General features: G+C 38.5%; 1 protein-coding gene across 1 annotated transcript in view; it reads right to left on the reverse strand.

The window, feature by feature from the left end:
• LOC125241706 (beta-galactoside alpha-2,6-sialyltransferase 2) overlaps positions 1-18,624 on the reverse strand; it is a 34,409-nt gene extending 15,785 nt beyond the window's left edge. The window contains exons 1-2 of the mRNA XM_048150303.1: positions 18,606-18,624; positions 18,088-18,435 (exon numbers count right to left, since the gene is read on the reverse strand). Coding sequence (XP_048006260.1) covers positions 18,088-18,435; positions 18,606-18,624 — 367 coding nt within the window. The remainder of the gene's footprint in view (positions 1-18,087; positions 18,436-18,605) is intronic.
• Between the last annotated feature and the right edge of the window lie 1,180 nt (positions 18,625-19,804).

Below are 19,804 nucleotides of genomic sequence, written 5' to 3' on the forward strand. Positions count from 1 at the left end.
TATCGTACGTTTTAGGTACGCCCGGGAGAAAACCAAATAATGACTACTATTGATTACCACTTAGTACCTATACTAAATACGGGACGAAAGTTTTTTCATGTGAATTAAACTTATATTTATGTTTTGCTTCGATTTTTATACAATACTAGCTTTTACCCGCGGCTTCGCCCGCGTAATAAAAGTATTCTTATTGAAACGTTTACAAAAAATAAGATTTTCATTTGGATCCGTAGGTTTCTTTGTAGGTACATCTGTCCGCGATTATTTCGATTAAGGTAAAGCGGGGCAATTCTCGACTGGGGGGCCATTGTAACTGATCTATTTGCTGTACGGTCAGCCAAGAACCTTACACTGCTTTTTGGCTGACTGTACCTAACACAAATTACTATTGTTTTAAAAGAAATTCTTGCAATGATTGTAGAATTGTTACACAGCGTAGGTAGTAGGTACGAATATGTATGTATTTTACCTATATAAATAATATACTGGGGAAACTTCATACAACCCACATAGCCAGTATCTCGACGCTATGGTCGGTAGGGTAAAAAGTACTTCCTTACATTATCGCTTACAATTTTTTCCATTTTGCTTATACTTATTGCAAACGTAAACATATGAAAGGCAAGCAAACAACGATCTTCTTACAGCATATTGAATGTAATAGTTATTACGGATGCAGGATACTCGCCGATGCCTACTTACTAATCCCTTCCCACTGAGCCACCTGCATTTTACACTGCCTAGATATCGATTGCCGACCGATTATTCCGACCCCAATCCCTATTCTTATCCCCGGCCCTATCTCTATCCTTGTCCCCGACCCCGTCCCCGTCCCGTCCCTGTCCCCGTCCCTCCCCTATCCCTATCCCTATCTCTATCCCTATCCCTATCCCTATCCCTTACCTATCCCTATCCCTATCCCTAACCCTAACCCTAACCCTATCCCGTTCCTGTCACTGTCCCTGTGCCTGACCCTGTCACTGTCCCTGTCCCTGACCCTGTCCCTGTCCTTGCCCCTGTCAAATTATCACGCTAGGAGGTGAACTTTGAAAAATCCTTTCTTAGTGCTCCTCTAAGGAACTTCCGTGTCAATTTGAAATCTCTTGAACCAGAAGTAAAGATAAAAACTAAACCTATACTTATGGCTATTTTGGATATTTTAACCTCGTTGCTCAACAACAGGGGAGAAAATTTCTTTTCCACCTCATTAGATTTTAAAATCGTTGTATTTATCGTGATCAGCGACCCGATAAACCATAAAAACGATACCCATATTGTGTTTTTGACTTAACCCCCTTTGCACCCCTTTAGGGGTCAAATTTTCAAAAACCCTGAAACATGTATTTAGTCATATGTCTTTAGGAATCCTCCTGTGAAGTTTCGAATAAAATAGTCAAACTAATCTTGTTTCCCCATACAAACTTTGAACCCCCATTTCACCCTTTTAAGAGGAAAATTTTGAAAAATCCTTTCTTAGTGCTCCTCTACGCCATATAAGGAACATATGTGCCAAATTTGAAATTTCTAGGACCAGCGGTTTCGGCTGTGTGTTGATATAACAGTTAGTCAGTCAGTCAGTTTCTTCTTTTATATATTTTTTGATATTTAAACCCCATTGCACTATAACAGGGAGAAGATATTTCACTTCCGCCTCGATAGATTTTAAAAGCGTTGTATTTATCGTGATCAGCGACCCGATTAATCATAAAAACGATACCCATATTGTTTTTTTACTCTATCACCCCCTTTTCACCCTTTTAGGGGTTAGATTTTCAAAAAACCTGAAACACGTCTTTAGTTATGTGTTTTTAGGATCCCTCCTGTGAAGTTTCGAATAAAACAGTGAAACTAACATTGTTTCCCCATACAAACTTTGAACCCCCATTTCACCCTTTTAAGAGGAGAATTTTGAAAAATCCTTTCTTAGTGCTCCTCTACACTATATAAAAAACCTACGTGCCAAATTTGACATCTCTAGGACCAGCGGTTTCGGCTGTGCGTTAATATGTCAGTCAGTCAGTCAATATCTTCTTTTATATATTTTTTTGATATTTAAACCCCATTGCACCACAACAGGGGAGAAGGTATTTCACTCCCGCCTCGTTTGATTTTAAAAACGTTGTATTTATCGTGATCAGCGACCCGATAAACCATAAAAACGATACCCATATTGATTTTTTTACTTTATCACCCCCTTTTCACCCTTTTAGGGGTGAAATTTTCAAAAAACCTGAAACACGTATTCAGTCATATGTCTTAAGGAATCTTCCTGTGAAGTTTCGAATAAAATAGTCAAACTAATCTTGTTTCCCCATACAAACTTTGAACCCCCATTTGACCCCCTTAGGAGGTGAATTTTGGAAAATCCTTTCTTAGTGCTCCTCTACATTATATAAGGAACCTACGTGCCAAATTTGAAATCTCTAGGACCAGCGGTTTCGTCTGTGCGTTGATATGTCAGTCAGTCAGTCAGTCAGTCAGTCAGTCAGCTTCTTCTTTTATATATTTAGAAGACATAAGACATATAACTAGCGGCCCTCCCCGGCTACGCAGGGGGATTATCATAAAAATGGTTATAATAAGTTATCAGTAAAAGATAGACATATACCATCGCGGATTTTTTTGTAGACCTATTAGAGAGACACAATTTCCCTATACATTGTTTTGATATAGCTCAAACGATTTGGGCAGCGATTTCGATTAAACAGCGGGATTCTGTCCGACTCGATTAGAAATTTTCATATTTCAATCAATTCAAACAAAACTTTAACAAATTATATACCTAAACTTTCCTCAAGGATCACTCTATTCATAGGTGAAAACCGCATGAAAACCCGTTCAGTAGTTTTTTTTAGTTTATCACGAACGCACAGACAGACGCGGCAGGGGACTTTGTTTTATAAGGTGTAGAGATAGAGATGATTTTAATTAAGTGATTTATGGCGTTATTCCGTTTTCGATTTTATTGAAATCAAAACTAGCGAACTGCCCGTTGCATTACACCTCCTATATGGTAAATGTCAACCTGTTTTACATCCTAATATTGTTTATTTTGACATGTGCCGTCAGATACTTGACACTAACTTAAAGCCTGACCTGTATGTGGTGACAGTTTATTATAGTATGGAGTAAATAGTATATAAATAGTTTTGATGAAATTCCGCAACATGGCGCGTAGTCATATATTTCTGGTCAGGCTTTATTATGTTATACCCTTTTCACACTTATTATTTCTTATTCTTTCATTTATTAATTTTATTATGTATGAAAATTAAAAAGATTTTTATAAAAAGTTATTTACCTACCAAGTGGATTTAATTAATGAATATTTAAACTTGTTACTATGCAAGAATATAACGTAATCTTAAGTGTAAACAAGGCAAACGGCAGTGTAGCTGAACAAAAGAGCAAGTTTCTGCGAATCTTTAGAACGTATGATACTATACTCCAGGCAAAAAAATATGAATACATGTGCGCGGGGCCACGGCTAAGACAAAAAAATCACACCTGCAGTTCTTATCAGTTTCGGCACATTAAAGAATACTTTTAGGTAGTAATAATTACCATATTCTGTTAACGCACTCTATTGTTTAACGAACGAGGTCAGCTAAGTAAGATATAGTGGTATTTTGTAGATAATAAGTGCAGTTTAACCACGTGGTAATAAAGACTATAAGGTTTACGAGCACTACGAGTAGTCTTTGTACGTGAAGCTGATTGAAGTGAGCGATGTGTTGTTTTTATTTCTTGGGATTTTTTTTTATTTAATCTGGACGGGGCAGTTTAGAATTTTAGTTTATTTCAATTAGTCACTTGTAAGATCCCAGTTGATCAATACTTGAAGCATTACTTTAGCTGTGAATTTCAAAGTTATGGTCGTTGTTGTTTTGTTACTGTTAATGTTTGAATCTCTTAACAATAAAGAGAAGTTTGGTGTGGAGATATGCCACGATAAGATATGTCGTGGTGGCACTACAGGATCTATCGCGAGGCATTTGACATCAGTTAATTTGAAATCTTCTGTCACGAGTGTCACGACATCAAACTAGTACGAGTAAGTCCATTTTTTAAATATAATCAATCTTATACTTTTAAACGAGCAATTCTTGTATATTTATTTATTTATTTATTTATTTATTTATATATATATTTATTTACACTGACGATCTCGGAAACCGCTCTAACGATTTCGCAGAAATTTGTTATGTGGGGGTTTTTGGGGGTGAAAAATCGGTCTAACTTATCCTTAGGTCCCGGAAAACGCGAATTTTCGAGTTTTCATGCGTTTTTCTTCGCGCGCCATCTCGTGTGCAGTAGTTGTACTGTTAAGACAGAATTCTTTCGGTCGATGTAAGTACTATTTATTGCAAACATTAGATGGCGACACAGGTCAAGGCTAAAACGAATAGAAAATACACTATTTGAGTTTTTGTGGCGAAATGCGCGCCATCTCGTGTGCAGTAGTTGTGTTGTTAAGGCTGAGAATTCTTTCGCTCGATGTAGGTACTATTCATTTTTGAACTAGATGGCGACACATGTCAAGGATACGAAACAGAACCGAGCGAAGCTCGGTTGCCCAGATATAATATGTAAAGCAGTGCAAATTATCTTATATATAATAATATGAAAACTTAAGTTTTAAATACATTTCTATGAATGAGACATTGGACAACCTAAGTAATTGTCGAGAAAATATTTTATCGAAATTTAAAAATTGTTTTGATGTCACGTTACTTAATAATGGACGACGAAATATTTTATGATATTTTATGACTCAACAACATAGTGGTTATTCAATAATAAGTTGAATTTCGAATTACAACTGTTGAAAACCATGGGTAGAGTAAATAACTGAAATGACTGGAGTTTGTTTCATAAGAGGTTAATTAAGTTAACTCTACTTATCTGAAACGGTTACTAAATCAAGCAGTTACCCTTACAAAAGGTAACCTACCGATATCGTTGGGGTTTTAATAAGTTTAATAACCACTTCTAAAATAAGCCCATCGAAAACCCCGGATATTTTATAGTTTGGTTATATTTGAATATTCATATTTGAAAAACCATACTATTAAAAATAAAATTTAATTGAAAAATAATTAAGAGCTACGCATAAGAAAACTCACGATACATTTTTATTCATACCTCTCAGAGACTACATCCGATCGTATCTTCACTAAACGCCGCGCCGCTGGCGAACTAATCGGACGTGTCACGTGAATTCGTGTCACGCCTACACGGATCTACACGGATTCACGTACCCTAATTTCACGTGATCTAATTTCACGTGACGAACGAACCAGAAATCCGTTGCCGTGTATCACGGCAACGGACGTACGGCTACGTGTTCACGATACACGGTCACGACCGCGAGCCCTAGTATTAACTTGGGTTTTCAGGTAGAAATTGCCTTAGTATTAAAACAACCAGATGTAAACAGTAAAATCACGAGGATTTTGTCTTATTTAATATGAAACTTATTTTATCCAAAATACGAAAATACATATAACGATCATAATATGTACTTACATAATTATTGCATGTTGGTTAGTTGATCAATAGGCTACTTGCCTCCTAATCAAATCAGCTTCGTTTTAAGAACTGTCAAAACGAATTTGAACGGCTTGCTAATATGGAATTTATATGAAATTGAATTGAGTGACGTCACGTTCAACTCAGTTACTTTATATATTTCTACCTGACTTATTAAGTAGAAATTGGATTTAAAAATAACTGCTGTCCATGTTTTCTCATACTTATTTGCTCATAATCAGATTCAGATTCAGGGGGTAACTCCAGCCAGCAGATCCTGCTGCAAGGACTAGGAAGGGGAGATTACAGGGGGAGGAGATTTTGTTACGAAATAGCACTGTAGGCTCACGTGACTCTGATGATTGAGCCTAAGAGGCAGCGAGTCGTTGGATATGTCTGCGTCACATCTCACCGACTAAGACTCGAACGCAGAATCAGACAGAGTACGTTTTCATACCGACTCATTGCGCAACAACCCCTGCTGCCCCGCCGTAGGCCCCCGCAGCCTGTCCAAGACACCGGAGCACCCAGTAGATAGGGTGGGGAGTGTAGGGTTTGCAGTCAGGATAGTAGGAGAGACGGGAGTTTGGAGCCGACCCGAATACAAGGCATCGTAAAGTCAGCGTGGGGTGAATAGATATTATACTTGGTGTGTAATAAATAGTAGGTATGTGAGGATAGGTGACTGCTTTAATTGTTATAACAAGAATTATTTCTTCCCCTTCGTTGTGTGTCGGGGTAGCAATATATCGTTTTTATTAGGTGGTATCTAATTCAAACTCCGGCGTATTAGGTCACCTGGGGGGTGTTAGTGGTGCTGGTGCTGCAGCCGGTTTCTGTTTCTTCTGGCTCTGACTCCGTGTCCGTTTCCGGTTGCCTGTAAATTCTCTCAGCTTCTTTCTTTAGTCTACTTCTATTTTCTGAAATCTGTTCCCAATAGCATCTGGGTCTGTTAGTGTAGTGACGAATGTCGTGGTTTAGGGAGTCTTCCCAAGTGTATATTGGGCGTCCCTCCTTCCTCGTATTTTCTTTATATTTTAACGCTGCGTGTAGAAGGTGGGGGCTTTCTCGTCTAAGGACATGCCCGTAGAATGAGAGTCGGCGGACTTTAATGATTTTGGTAATCGTTTTACCTTCTAGGATGTCGTGTATCTTTTGTTTCGGGCTATCCCTGGCTACAAGCAGCATTTCCTTGAGTATGTGCCTTTCGTACCGTCTTAGGCGGGCTCTATTGGCTTTTGTCAGGGCGGTTACGTTTAACCCGTACGTCATGGCGGGGGAGATGACCATTTTATACATAAGTCGCGCTATTTTCCACTCAACTTTCTTTTCCTTGATGAATTTTGTCAAGATTTTTGAATTTCTTACGGCCTGATCGCATCTAGTCTTAATTGTGGCTCTCCTGTTATGACCTGAGGTGATGTATGTGCCAAGATATTTCATTTCCTTTAATGGCTGTATAGGTACCTCGCCAAGGTATCTTATCTGTTGATCGATTGTCGAACCTGCTGTTGGGTCTCTTATTATTAATTTGGTTTTACCTGCGTTTATTTTGAGTCCTACGGAGTCCAATAGGGTTATTAGCTTACCAAGTAAACGGTCGATGACGTTTATACACTGGCCTAGTATAATTAGATCATCTGCATAAGACAGAATGATTGGCAGTCGGATTTCTTTGTCTTGGTCTAGTCTGACGTCTTCGTCTTCTTCTTCGAGCGTACGAAGTACGTCGTCCATTAGAATGGTGAACAAACGGGGAGACAATGGGCAGCCCTGTTTTACCCCTTAACCTTTCTGAACCGTGTCCGAGCATTGTCCGCACCAGGAAACAAATGTTTTTTTCGTTCATGCATGCTTCTACAATCCTATTGGTGAGAGGGGCGTTCGTGCGAGAGTATATAATGTCCCTAAGTGCATTTAGATCAACGGTGTCAAATGCTTTCTCGATATCTAATGCCGTTATAAACAGTTTCGTTCCTTCCCTCCAGTTTATATCTAAGACCCGGCGAAGGGTAAAGATGTGATCCTCGGTGGATCTATTAGCCAGGAAAGCGGCTTGATAACTTCCAAGTGGTTTTATTGTAGCATCCAGTTTTTCTAATAAGAAACTAGCATAGATTCTGTAGCCTACATTGCAAATTGATATTTTTCGAAAATCGCCTATAGCTTTGGGATGGCTTTTTTTTTTTGGTATAGGAACTTGTTTGGTGAGTGCCCATTCTGCTGGAACCTTGTTGTTAATCCAGGCATCTTTCATGATGTTTGTGACATGTGAGATAAAGTCTGGGGGGGCCGCTTTGTACAGTTCTGGGACAATTTGGTCTGTGCCAGGGACTGTTCCGTTTCTCATGCGCCTGATTATACGACTTATTGTCTCACTGTCGGGGCTGTCCGAGTCCGGCAATGTACTATTGTGGCAATCGATGGGCGTCACAATCGGGCCTTCACATTTTCTAAGATCCGAAATCCACTGGGCCATCGGGATAAAGTATTTCTGCTGCGATCGCGACAGTTTTGTGCGGTGTTTTTGCAAGTATTTGTACGTTATTTTCATTCGTACTGCCCTATGTTGGTCACTGAGGTTTCGGAAGAAGTAGGCGCATTCTTCTTCGTCGTCCTGTTCTATTGCCTTGCGAAACCGTTTTCTTGCTAGGCTGAGGTTTTTTGTATACAAATGTACATTCGGAAATTTGTTTTTTAGAAAAAGGGCCTTTTGTAGTTGCTCTTGGGCCATCTTGCTTCGTTCGGATCTTATTTTGCAATCCTGCGGAATGACCTTTGTTGATCTAATTAGAATCTTGTTAAGGTCCTCCCAGGTGGGGTTCTTGTTAGTTTTCCCGCTATCCTGCGCGATCGCATCTAAGCAAGATATGAGATTTTTACTTACTTCTTTTTGGAAAGTTATGAGATGTTTCTTGCTTTGAAGTGCCTCATAATTAACTTCTTTATAGTTGAATCGAGTGTCTAGCTCGTTTTTTAGTGGATTCTTGGGTTGGGTCCCATGTCGTGGTGTGTTGCGAGCAGGGTTTAAATTCCCGATCGTTCCCCAAATAAGTTTGTGGTCTGTTTTGATCTTGTTGGACCACTTACCTTGGATGGATGTAAACATGGTTGCGCTAGCTCGACTGCATATTATGTGATCTATTTGGGAGACTTTAGTTCCCATTCTCCACGTTACTTTACTCGATGGTCGGCCCCATAAGCTTTTAACCACTAAATTGTGTTCCTCGACAAAATTCGTTAGAAGGGTGCCGTTAAAGTTAGATATCTCATGAATTAAGTTTTTCTTGCATATATATGGCGACTGGTGCGTGACATCATTCTTGCCAATGCGGGCATTGAAATCTCCTAATAGAATGGGCGTTACTTTTTTGGGCAGCGTCTTAGTATCGTCCCTATTGTACTTAAACATGTCGTAGAGTCGGATGGTACGTGTGTGTTAATAAACAGTATGTCTTGATCTTTTTGATTTCCGAGTTGTAGTCTAATATGTATAGCTAGTATGTTCTCATGTCTATTGTATGTGTTTATAATTTCGTACCTAGCTGCTTTGCTAATAAGTATTGCTATGCCTCGTCTTTCACGTGCGCGTTTCCCCCCGCTCAGAATCCAGTCATAATTATTCGAGGAGAAAGTTCCCCGGGCAAGGTGTGTTTCCTGGAGACCAGCAATGGTAATTTGGTGCCCGGCTAATTCTTGATCTATATTCAGTCTGTCATTTTGCGAGGCACATCCTCTTACATTCCACGTTGCAACAGATAAGTTACTATATGTGTTAAATCGTGGCTCTGCTTTGGTTACCGTTTGTCTTATTAATCTAAGGCCTGTGGCATCCGCTTCTTGTTGTTCTATGGAGTTATTAATACTCAGCGTTGATTGGGAGCTAGGAATACCCTCCGCGTTTTCAAGTGAGCTGGCGGTTGGCATCGAACTGTTTGCGATTGCGCTGTTGTTACTAAATATTACGCTATCGTAGTGATGGTTTTGAAAGTATAAGTGAATAGGCTTGGCCGGGGCTGTAAGACATGGCGGTGCCTTGTAGACTAGTGGTTGGTTTGGATAAATACCGTGGATGTACACATCTAAGACGAAAAACTCTGATGCGGCAATAATAATATCTTCCCCACCCCAAAAACCATCGTGGAACTGCTTGCGAATGTATGTGTCAATCTCATCCTTACTCGCTTGTAATGAATAGGCATTATTGCTATGTGCTTCGGTGACGCTATATAATAGGGCCTGCTTAATTCTGGGATCCTCTCTATTAACAGAAACATAGCTAGCCAATTCGCTCCGAATTATTTGATGGTCGTATTGGTCGGGTGATGAGGCTAGTACCCTGTTAAGTTGGTCTGCTATGGATCTATATAGACAATTACCATCTCTTTCCATGGGTATTACTTGTATGGTGGTCATGATAAATCGTAATTAGAAAAAGAAAAGATATTTTGATGAGCCTAAAGCCTAATTAGACAAATGAACAATTATCTAAAGAAAAATACGAGGGTCTCTGCCCTTTGGGGCAACAACAAAATTAGCAAAGCTTGTTGTCTTTGTCGTGGTGATATTGCCCAATTGCGGAGCGTGTCCGTTGTTTAGCAGCTGAAGGTATGTGCCATAACATAAAACAACTGCTTTTCTTTTATACTTCCGGGGGTATTCCGTTTCGCTTTTTTTTTGTCCGGGTATCTGACAATGGTTCGGAGTTTTTAATGTGCAGCCCTATGATTGTGCAAAGCTGATCTCTCTACGTTGTTTACACCGAACACATGTTTTATGATGCGTTTTTTTGTTTTAAACTAGCCGATATTTACGACTATTGATAATGGTACCGGCAAGTAGAAAGCGCCCTTACATTAAAAAAAGAGCTTTAATGGCAGTGCCTAATTCCTTTACTAGTATTGCATTGTAAGTACACACCAAATGTGTACTTTTTTTTTCGGTTGTGTATAATAGGGTAAAATACGTTTGAATTAAAAACAGTTTTATGCTATTCTTTTTGTTTTTACTTGCCGGGCGGCACTATCTTATTTCCCAAACAAAAACGTAGAATGTAAGAAAAAAAAAGAGAGACGCGTAGGTATGTGTTCTAGAGGGTTTGACTTTGCTTAAGTTGAAAGGGTGAGAGAGCCCTAATTCCAGAACTCACTTAGCAATTGCACCGCGATTTGATGAAGAGAGAAAAAGACAGTCTTATGTACTAAGCACCGTAATCTACTTATTGGTTGATGTTGCAAGTTAAGGCTACCAAAACGGACACTAAGTAGTTAGCGCGCAGAATACGTTTCAGTATATGTGTATATAAAATTTCAATATGTGATAATCTAGTAAACTTACTATAGTATAGAGTGTCTTACGATTATGGAAATGGCAGCAATAACCTACTGGTTTAATGAGGAATGGATATAGCAAAAGATAAAGAAAATACTGTGCTCTGTAGCTAAGGTGATTTTGACCCCAGGCTGAATAATTACCGCGGAATTGATTGTTAGATAGGGCTTGTCTAGGTTCGCGTAAGTTTAGGGCTAACCTACGAGTATAATATGGGAGTATTCCTTTTGATGTAAGTAAATAAATATTAATATGAATGGTGTTGATATGAGTGGTGAGTGTATTTGGGCGGGGTTTGTGGTTAGGAATTTGTATAATAGCGTTCGGTCGTATGTGTATTAGCTGTGTGTGGCGTATGAGTGTGTTTGTAAATACGATGTGTTTTGTGTATCTATACGAGTATGTAACTTGTGCCCTGTTGGTTTTCCTTACGTGGTGTTGCCTGGAACGTTAGGGGGTACGTGGCCTGTGGGTCTATTTCTATCATGTGTGTGGTTGCTGATAGCGTGCAGTGCCCCTTACTAAAGTCTTGAGATATAGGATCAGAGCGGGACTGTTACTAATCTACTTCTAAAATCTAGTAACCCTTTTTTTCCTGCAAATAAGTGAGATTAAATGTAAGTCCGTACTGCCGTCCTGTGCTGTCCCTAGTAGGTACTTAGGTCCTGAGTCTCTTTGCACTTGGAATAGGCCTAGTTCTTTGGCATAGCAGAGTTGGAACGGGCTCACCAAGTTTGCTGCGGTGTTGATGGTAAGGGCCGTCGCTGCCACAGCTCCGTGCCAGGCCGCTGGTGCCGTCGCAGGGGTACGGTCCTCACGTCGCGGGTCGCGCACCAACACACATCGAACGTATAGGTACACGTAAAAAGATATTATAACTATTCACTGTCAGACTTCACTATAAACACTTTCAAACACAGGGTTTCGGAAATAGATAGATAGGCAGCGTCGCGGGTGTTACGGTTCGACGCGGGATAGCTCTTGGGTGTAGGCGCGGCGGCGAGAGCATTACCATCTGTCGATGGGTCTATCTATTGTTTTCGCTGGACTTTTTAGTTGTTTATGAGGCTTATTTGTTCGCTCCGGGCACGACCGCTCGGGACGGCGTCCAAAATGATTCTCCCCGTTTTCTCATACTTATTTGCTCATAATGCTTTATTTCGTACATGGTACAAAATATTTTATTTTAACTACAGTTCCCTATTATTATAATTAAGGAAGACTATAGGTAACTTTCATAATTTTTTTCTGTCTTCGAGTATTTAGGCACCTACCTATTTACTGTACTTAATTAATATTGTGCGTTCCACGGGAAATCCCTTTCGAGGATTTTTTTATTATTTAAATAGTCTCCTACAACGTGAGTAATTGATTAAGTTTAATGAGTATTTTTGAACTCTTCGTGACAGAAAAACCTCTTAAACCCATAATCTTAAGACAACTTGCATTCAAACACAACTAGAGCTTCTTTTCCGTGGATTACTCCAATATTGCATTTATATTAAAACCTAATTTACACAAGCATGACATACACTACATTGAAGGCATCTATCTAAAATGTATATATTGTAAACATATACTAGCGTTCCGCCCCGGCTGCGGACGGGGCTATCATAAAAATGGTTATAGTAATTTATCCTGAAAAGATAAACATATGCTATTACGGACTTTTTTGTATGTCTATGAAAGATACACAATTTCGCCATACATTGTTTTAATATATCTCAAACAGTTTGGGCAGCGTTTTCGATTAAAGCTCTCAGCCATCAGAATTTTGACCGACTTGATTAGCAAAAATTGACGTATTTCAACCAATTCAAACAAGATCTCAACAAATTATATACCAAAACCTTTCCCAAGAATCATTATATTCATTGGTGAAAAGCGCATGAAAATCCGTTCTGTAGTTTGTGTTTTAGATACAGTTAAAAATAACAAGCATACCAAAGCTAAATGAAAACAGTTCATGATACTTGCTTTCTTGTAGAAAAGCTTTAAAATTTTCTTATCGCATTCTACGCAGAAAGCTGTTTTTGTATTTTAAAATGATTGTGTTAATAATTTTGAAAAAATAATTATAGTACACTATTAATGATATCTAGTATAATAAAGTTCGACTGTTTTAAAGGCTATCAATTAATTAATAAGCATATAATCAGGAAAAATAAAAAAAAATCGTTTTTTCGCTCTACTGTAAAATTTGACAAAACCCAGATACTTGATTTCTGCTTAGGGCAGCCGACATTACTTAACTATGAATGAAAATACATAGGTATATTCTCACGCAACTATGGGAACATACCTTTAAACTAACATAAATACCACATGATTAGCCTTTTTTACTTTATACATCCTTTATCAACTGAATATCTTTCGCACTATTAAATGGATTTCCCTGGAGATACGCGAAGGTTTTACAGAAAAGTGAAGGCGCCACCGTATTTCTTTATAAACTGCCGGTACATAATCAACTACCATATCAGCATAATATCGAGCTGACGCGCATTTCAGAGCAGCGCGAGCTGAGTAGAGTAGAGCATGAATAAACCAACGCAGAACCCACATCGGCGCAGATAGATAACGACTCTGCCTGCCATATCGGCATTAAGAGATACTAACACGCAACATAAACGCAAACCAGGATAACTAACTCAATTGCTTGAAACCGCGTGAGATAGTAAAAATAGATGGATTGTTTCCTTTTCGACTGAGTAATCGGTGAAGTCCTTTGAACATTAATAATTCAAGTAATTCGTGTTACGATTTGGGCCGTTCGGCGAAGAGGTTTGGTCGCGCATGCCAATGTGGCCACAAAGCACACGCACGCGCAGATCCGATGATAAGTGCACAATGCTCGGTCGATCACCTGGCGCTTTGCAACCTCCGACCACTAAACACCACACCGATACTGTAAGTCATGTAAGTAGGACTGCCATGCTGTAAAAGTAACTAACTTATTAATCTGAAATATTGTATCTCGAATCAAAGCTCGAAACCGCTCAAAGAAAGTAATTAAATTCGTCTATTGTTACTTTACGACTGTTACCTAGCTGTTAGGTTGTTATTGGTTAGTTCTGTAAAACCAATCCAAACTACACTTTAATGCGAACGGACGACAGACAGACATTGTGAAATCTAATAACGATTGATAGAAGTCTACCAAATTCCACCAGCAAAATGTAGATTGTCGTTATGACGTTCACGTTCGCTGTGGGTACCAACGCAAATAGATCCTCTTTCATATCGTGATCCATCCTCCTCTTAAGTACCTGAAGGTATGAAATAAGGGGTATAGTACCTTGGCGAGGCCCCTAAATGGCGAACGGAAGGACTATTATTCTATATTAGGTGCAGAGTTTTCCTGTGTATTATTGTCTCTGTGAGTAACAAATTCGCGCTAATTGCAGGCTATTGCCCCAACAGAAACGAGTCAAGTTATGTCTACCTACTAGGGTGTGCAAACCGGTTAACCGGTTTTTCGGTTAACCGGTTAACCGGTTTGCAGACTTTTTGGCCTCTGTTAAAAACCGGTTTTTATAGTCTCTAACCGGTTAATAACCGAAACTGTATTTATTTCTCAAAATTTGGAACGTAATTATTTAATGTTTAAGATTTATTCATTACTTTTCATTGACAAAATTATTATCTGTAATTATTTTATTTTAAAAATTAGTCCCGAGTCTACTACCGAGTATACATTTTATACAATAGGCTACTAGACTCGTATCGAATTTAGCACATCAAGTTATTGTTTTCTGTAGTATTTGACTTAAGAAATCAATATTTATAGCTTGCGGGCATTAAAAGTGCGTGATGACTGCGTATTTTTAATTAAAGATGTGTGTATGTTTTTTTTTAAATTATGGACTCCGAAAACGGTGTTGGCCAATGGAGTGACGTCACATAATTCAGATCAACTATGGAAATAAGAGGTAGTAATCTGATCTCCATAGAAGCAACCTCTATTGTATTAAAATTGTGACTTGTGTGTGTGACAATGTGAAATATTTTTTTCTAAATATACTGACGTCATGTCATAGATATTCTATAGATTAATATGGCTGATGTTGTTTTTGCCTAATCACGTAAAAGTAAACTTAAAATAATTTTTTTGCGGCTTTTTAAGTCGTAATAAAATATGGTACTATTTTTTTTCGTTTAATTAGACAGTAATTAATAATATAAGACATACTTTGAAAAAGGGTCAAGTAGCCTATACAGTAGAGTCCGGTTAGTATATTACGACTCCGCATAGACTTAACGTCCAACCTCTTATAACGACATAAGCACAGGTATTTATTTGGTTTTCGTATGTGATAGTATGAAAGTACATCGGTTTATTACGACTCCGATTTTAACGACCAGCCGCTTTTTACGACACATTTTACACAGAATCCATCCATCAAGTCCGGTTGCAACGACGAGCGACAACGTTTTTAGTTTTACTAGTAAATTGAGGAAACAAAACTACTTCCACCCAAGCACGGCCCCCTGTCTTGCCTACAACAAGTAGCAAGATTACATTGTGGCCATTTAACTTTTTGGAGTATTGCTTTTATAACAATTTGTTCGCCTCGGGTCTAATCTTATAAGCTAAATAGAACCCAATTTGTATTTTTCGATTGCGTATAAACTAGCTTTACTTACAAATGATAAGCAAGCACGCATACTAAAAATGACTTTTTCACAATAAAATAAGGTATTAATACTATGATAATAATACCCTGTAAATAAACCTATTGATTGAAATGTTTTAGTAATAGAGATGTAGATATTACTTTTAATTAAAAGAAATGAAATTCGTTTTGTACGACATCCGGTTAGTACGACGTAATATCAGCGGTCCCTTGAGCGTCGTTGTAACCGGAGTCTACCGTATATTTCAAACTATATTTTTTTAAATAAAAGTAAAATGGAGATCTTGGTTTTCTTACATCAATTGCTTGTATTACTAGGGGCTCTGGGAGCTGTAGACCCTCGCGACATGCCTAGAAAACGCAAAACTGACGAATCACATTCAAACCACACAAACCTTTTTTTAGCAATTTCCACATTTTACAAAATTTCCAAAAACTGGATAAAAATGATCTTCATCGTGCAAGTAATACCTGCTACGATATCATCAACATCAGATTTTTTAAAGGTAATGGTAATTATTGCGTAGTACGGCCATTTACTAAAAATCCTCAAAACCGGTTAATAACCGGTTAACCGGTTTTGAAGGAAAAGTCTCGGTTATTAACCGGTTTTTTAAGTTAACGGTTTTTGCATACCCTACTACCTACACAGATTAGTTACCAAAACATATTGAGGACACTAACTGTATGCAAACATAGAAGTGTCTAACGAAAATATACTAACATATACTAAAACAGCGCTGCACAAACGTAAATACGGTTATTACTTAGTTGAAAACACGATGATTCACTCGGCAATAGGTATCTAATGGCGATGAACGAAGTGACTAAAAAAACAGGGCAAGCCGATGTTACCGGTTTTATTTGAAATGCATGTGACATTGGTTAATTTCGACCCTACTAACTGATACATACAATACCTACATATGAGCGTATACATATAAGGTCCTAATTTATTAGATGCAGATATTTTTACAGCTGATAGTACTCGGTCTCTGGAGTATATTACCTAAACCGTGAAACATTATAGCTTTTACGATGTTTTTTTGGAGAAAACGGAAAAACAAATTTGCTACGTAAAAACACACAGATGTCATATATACCATAGATCAAGCAAACGTATCTACTTAGCGTGTCAAATGAACTCAGTGAAATCCACTGAGTTGTCCGTCTTTAATCGCAGCTTGCAGCTTTCGGGCGTCAATTTTTGTAAGTTGAAGTGAACAAAAACATTAATAATGCCTCTTTAAGTAATATTAATTGCAACAACACAAAAAAAATATGAACACTCAAGGGCCTGAGACATATTTAAAATCATAGGCAAGTAACAACTTCAGTACAAAATCTGACACGCTCGGCCGCCATACAAATGAATGAACTTGTTTCTTCTATCTAAATCTAATTCTGTGTAAAAACACCCTGTTTATGTGATTATTAAATGAAAACTCATTGAACAGATTCTAGTACTTACCTCTTTTACGTACCACTTAACTGTAACTGGCCACTTCAATGACATGTGCAGTTTTCCCGCCGAACCTTTACGACATTTACAACAAACAATTGTTGACATGACAGACAGTGTTATTGTGACATGTGATAATTAATACACATGATGATTTTTTTTTAGGCGAAATTATAATTAATTTTTTTGTTAGGAAAATGAAATCAAAAAAGTTACATGAAAAGATTTCTTAATTTATATTTAAAGTTAATTATTTTAATGTAAAGTATCATGTGTTAAAATATCTGCAACTAATAAATTAGGACCTTATATACATATTATTATTATACAATACTATACGCGCCCTTGGGATACAAAGGGTTTATTAGTCACTTTCTCTTGCTCATTCAGGTGCTTCCTCATTCTAACGCCCAGGTTTACATACCTACCTAAGTATAAATCGCAAATATACCTATTCGTCATACAAGTGTGGCCTTGCCGATACGGTACGTCGGAAACGCCTGCGGAAGTAGTACCCAAGTAGGTATAATTTTTTTTTTCAATGTCACTCTCACCACGTCTTAGCCAATTTTAAGATAATATTCAAACGTAAGTATTATACCTACATATATAATGTTTTTTACTATTCAGTCAGTCGTCATTGTGTTATCATTGCAGAATGGAGACAGAAAGAGGTTCATAATCTTATACTTTTAAACGAGCAATTCTTGTATATTTATTTATTTATTTATTTATATATACCGACGATCTCGGAAACCGCTCTAACGATTTCGCTGAAATTTGTTATGTGGGCGTTTTCGGGGGTGAAAAATCGATCTAGCGTAGCCTTAGATCCCGGAAAACGCGAATTTTCGAGTTTTCATGAGTTTTTCTTTCGCGTTTGTAAACGTAAAATATGGTCGTTAATTTCGCCGCGCGCGCATCGATTCCGCTTAGCTCAGTCGTACGAGGTCGGTCTAATGTACGCAGATAGATCGTAGGTGTCAGGGTTTCGAATCCCGGCCAGAAATTAAGTTTTTGTTTTTTGTCTTTTTTTTTGTTTTTGTATTTATAAGAGTTTTTTTTATCTAAAGACGTGATATATTAAAATGGAACCGAGCGAAGCTCGGTCGCCCAGATATTTACCAATAAAACGTCCTAGATGGGAGCCGAGCAGTGCACCAGCGCTGGAGACCACGGCGCAGGTCGAGTAGCGGCGCCCGCGCCGGAGCGGGTCAGGCGGCGCGGCCAGCCCGTGCCGCGCCAGCGCCTTCTCCTGCCCCGTCACCGTCCGCAAGCGCACCCGGCCCAGCCCGCACATCAGCTCGTCCCGCGACACCAGTTGTCCATATGAACCATTAAATCGCACTCGGTAAGTGTTCAGCTTCTCCAAACCGGAACGAAAAACATTACTGTCGTAGGTCAAAACTCTGGACAACTCCTTCTGAATCGATTCCCCGATTATAGCTGTGAGAGTGGCACATTCAGCTGATTCTGAATCGTTGCAAAAGTATTTGGTGCTGTCTAGTTCTAAAACGGCATCATGTATGTTTGGAAATCTAGGACTGCCTTCAATCTTCCTGATTACGTTGGTCGATGCAGCTGACCTGTTTTGGCCGGTTTCCTTTGCAATTTTGTTTCTTATATAAGGAGCAACAGCTAACCGGCGTTGTCTATTAGCATTTAGTCTGTTACTCGATACATTCAGAGTTACTCTTGAAACAATCTGGAAACTTCGGTTCGACAAAGATGATGTATTCATAGGCCTGTCCTCAAAGGTTCTCCATAAGTTAGTAATGAGTATGTTTATGCAACCTATTACCGAGATCGTAAAAACTACTATCAAGATAATCACTTTCATTCTAGTTATTCACGGAATGAAGTGAGTCGAGACGGGATGAGCAGGTGTTACAGTGCCACCCGAATGAGGCACGATCGGGATTTAATGTGGTGGGCGCCGGGCGACAAGCAGCTCCTCCCTCCAGAGGACGGGGAGCAGCGCGCCTGCGCGACTTCACTGTCAAACCGTCTGAATTACCTATTTTACTCGGCTAACCCCACTAATTCTACAAATATTAGATAAGGGTCTTATTCAAATATAAATTAAACCAATATAATCATAAATATGATGTATTTAAAACATGGTTCATTTTAATAAGATTAAAAAATAACAACCAACGTAGAGGTACGTAAAATGCAGCATACAGAAATAAGCAAAATTATCATCTTAGCTTTATGAGTGGGTCATACGAAACCCGCGAAAAAGGCAGTCGGCGTTAACAAATGCTGTTTACATTTCTCAATAAAATAATACATAATTTTTACGAAAAAAAACCGCCGCCTTTGGGGTTCTGGTGAAAGCTACTTGCGAATGTTGGATTATGTAGAAATGTGCAGATATTTTTTTAAACTGCTTTTAATACTTTAATTATTTGATGGGAACTCAAATGAATATACGTATACCATTAAAGTTTGAGGAGTTTCCTCAACAATTCCTCATAAATCCGATTATAAGAAATCGAAGCTTGACAAAATTTTACAGTTTACTTGAAAACTCAATATTCTTAACAAACATAACTAAATAAATGTCACTGTTCTGGACGTAAGTGCATTCTGTTCTTATAAAAATACCAAAGTCACTATAAGTGGAACGGCACACTTGAGAACAGTGAGATTTGAGGAGTTCGGTTCTGACCATCATCAGCAGTTCCACTGCACCAAATGTCACTATTCTGGCCGTAAGTTCATGTTGTTCTTATAAAAATACCGAAGTCACTATAAGCGTACCGTTCAGATTTGAGGAGTTTCGTTCTGACCATCATCAGCAGTTCCACTGCACCAAATGTCACTGTTCTGAACGTAA

Source organism: Leguminivora glycinivorella, chromosome Z, assembly GCF_023078275.1.
Source record: "Leguminivora glycinivorella isolate SPB_JAAS2020 chromosome Z, LegGlyc_1.1, whole genome shotgun sequence".
Classification (NCBI taxonomy): Eukaryota; Metazoa; Arthropoda; class Insecta; order Lepidoptera; family Tortricidae; genus Leguminivora; species Leguminivora glycinivorella.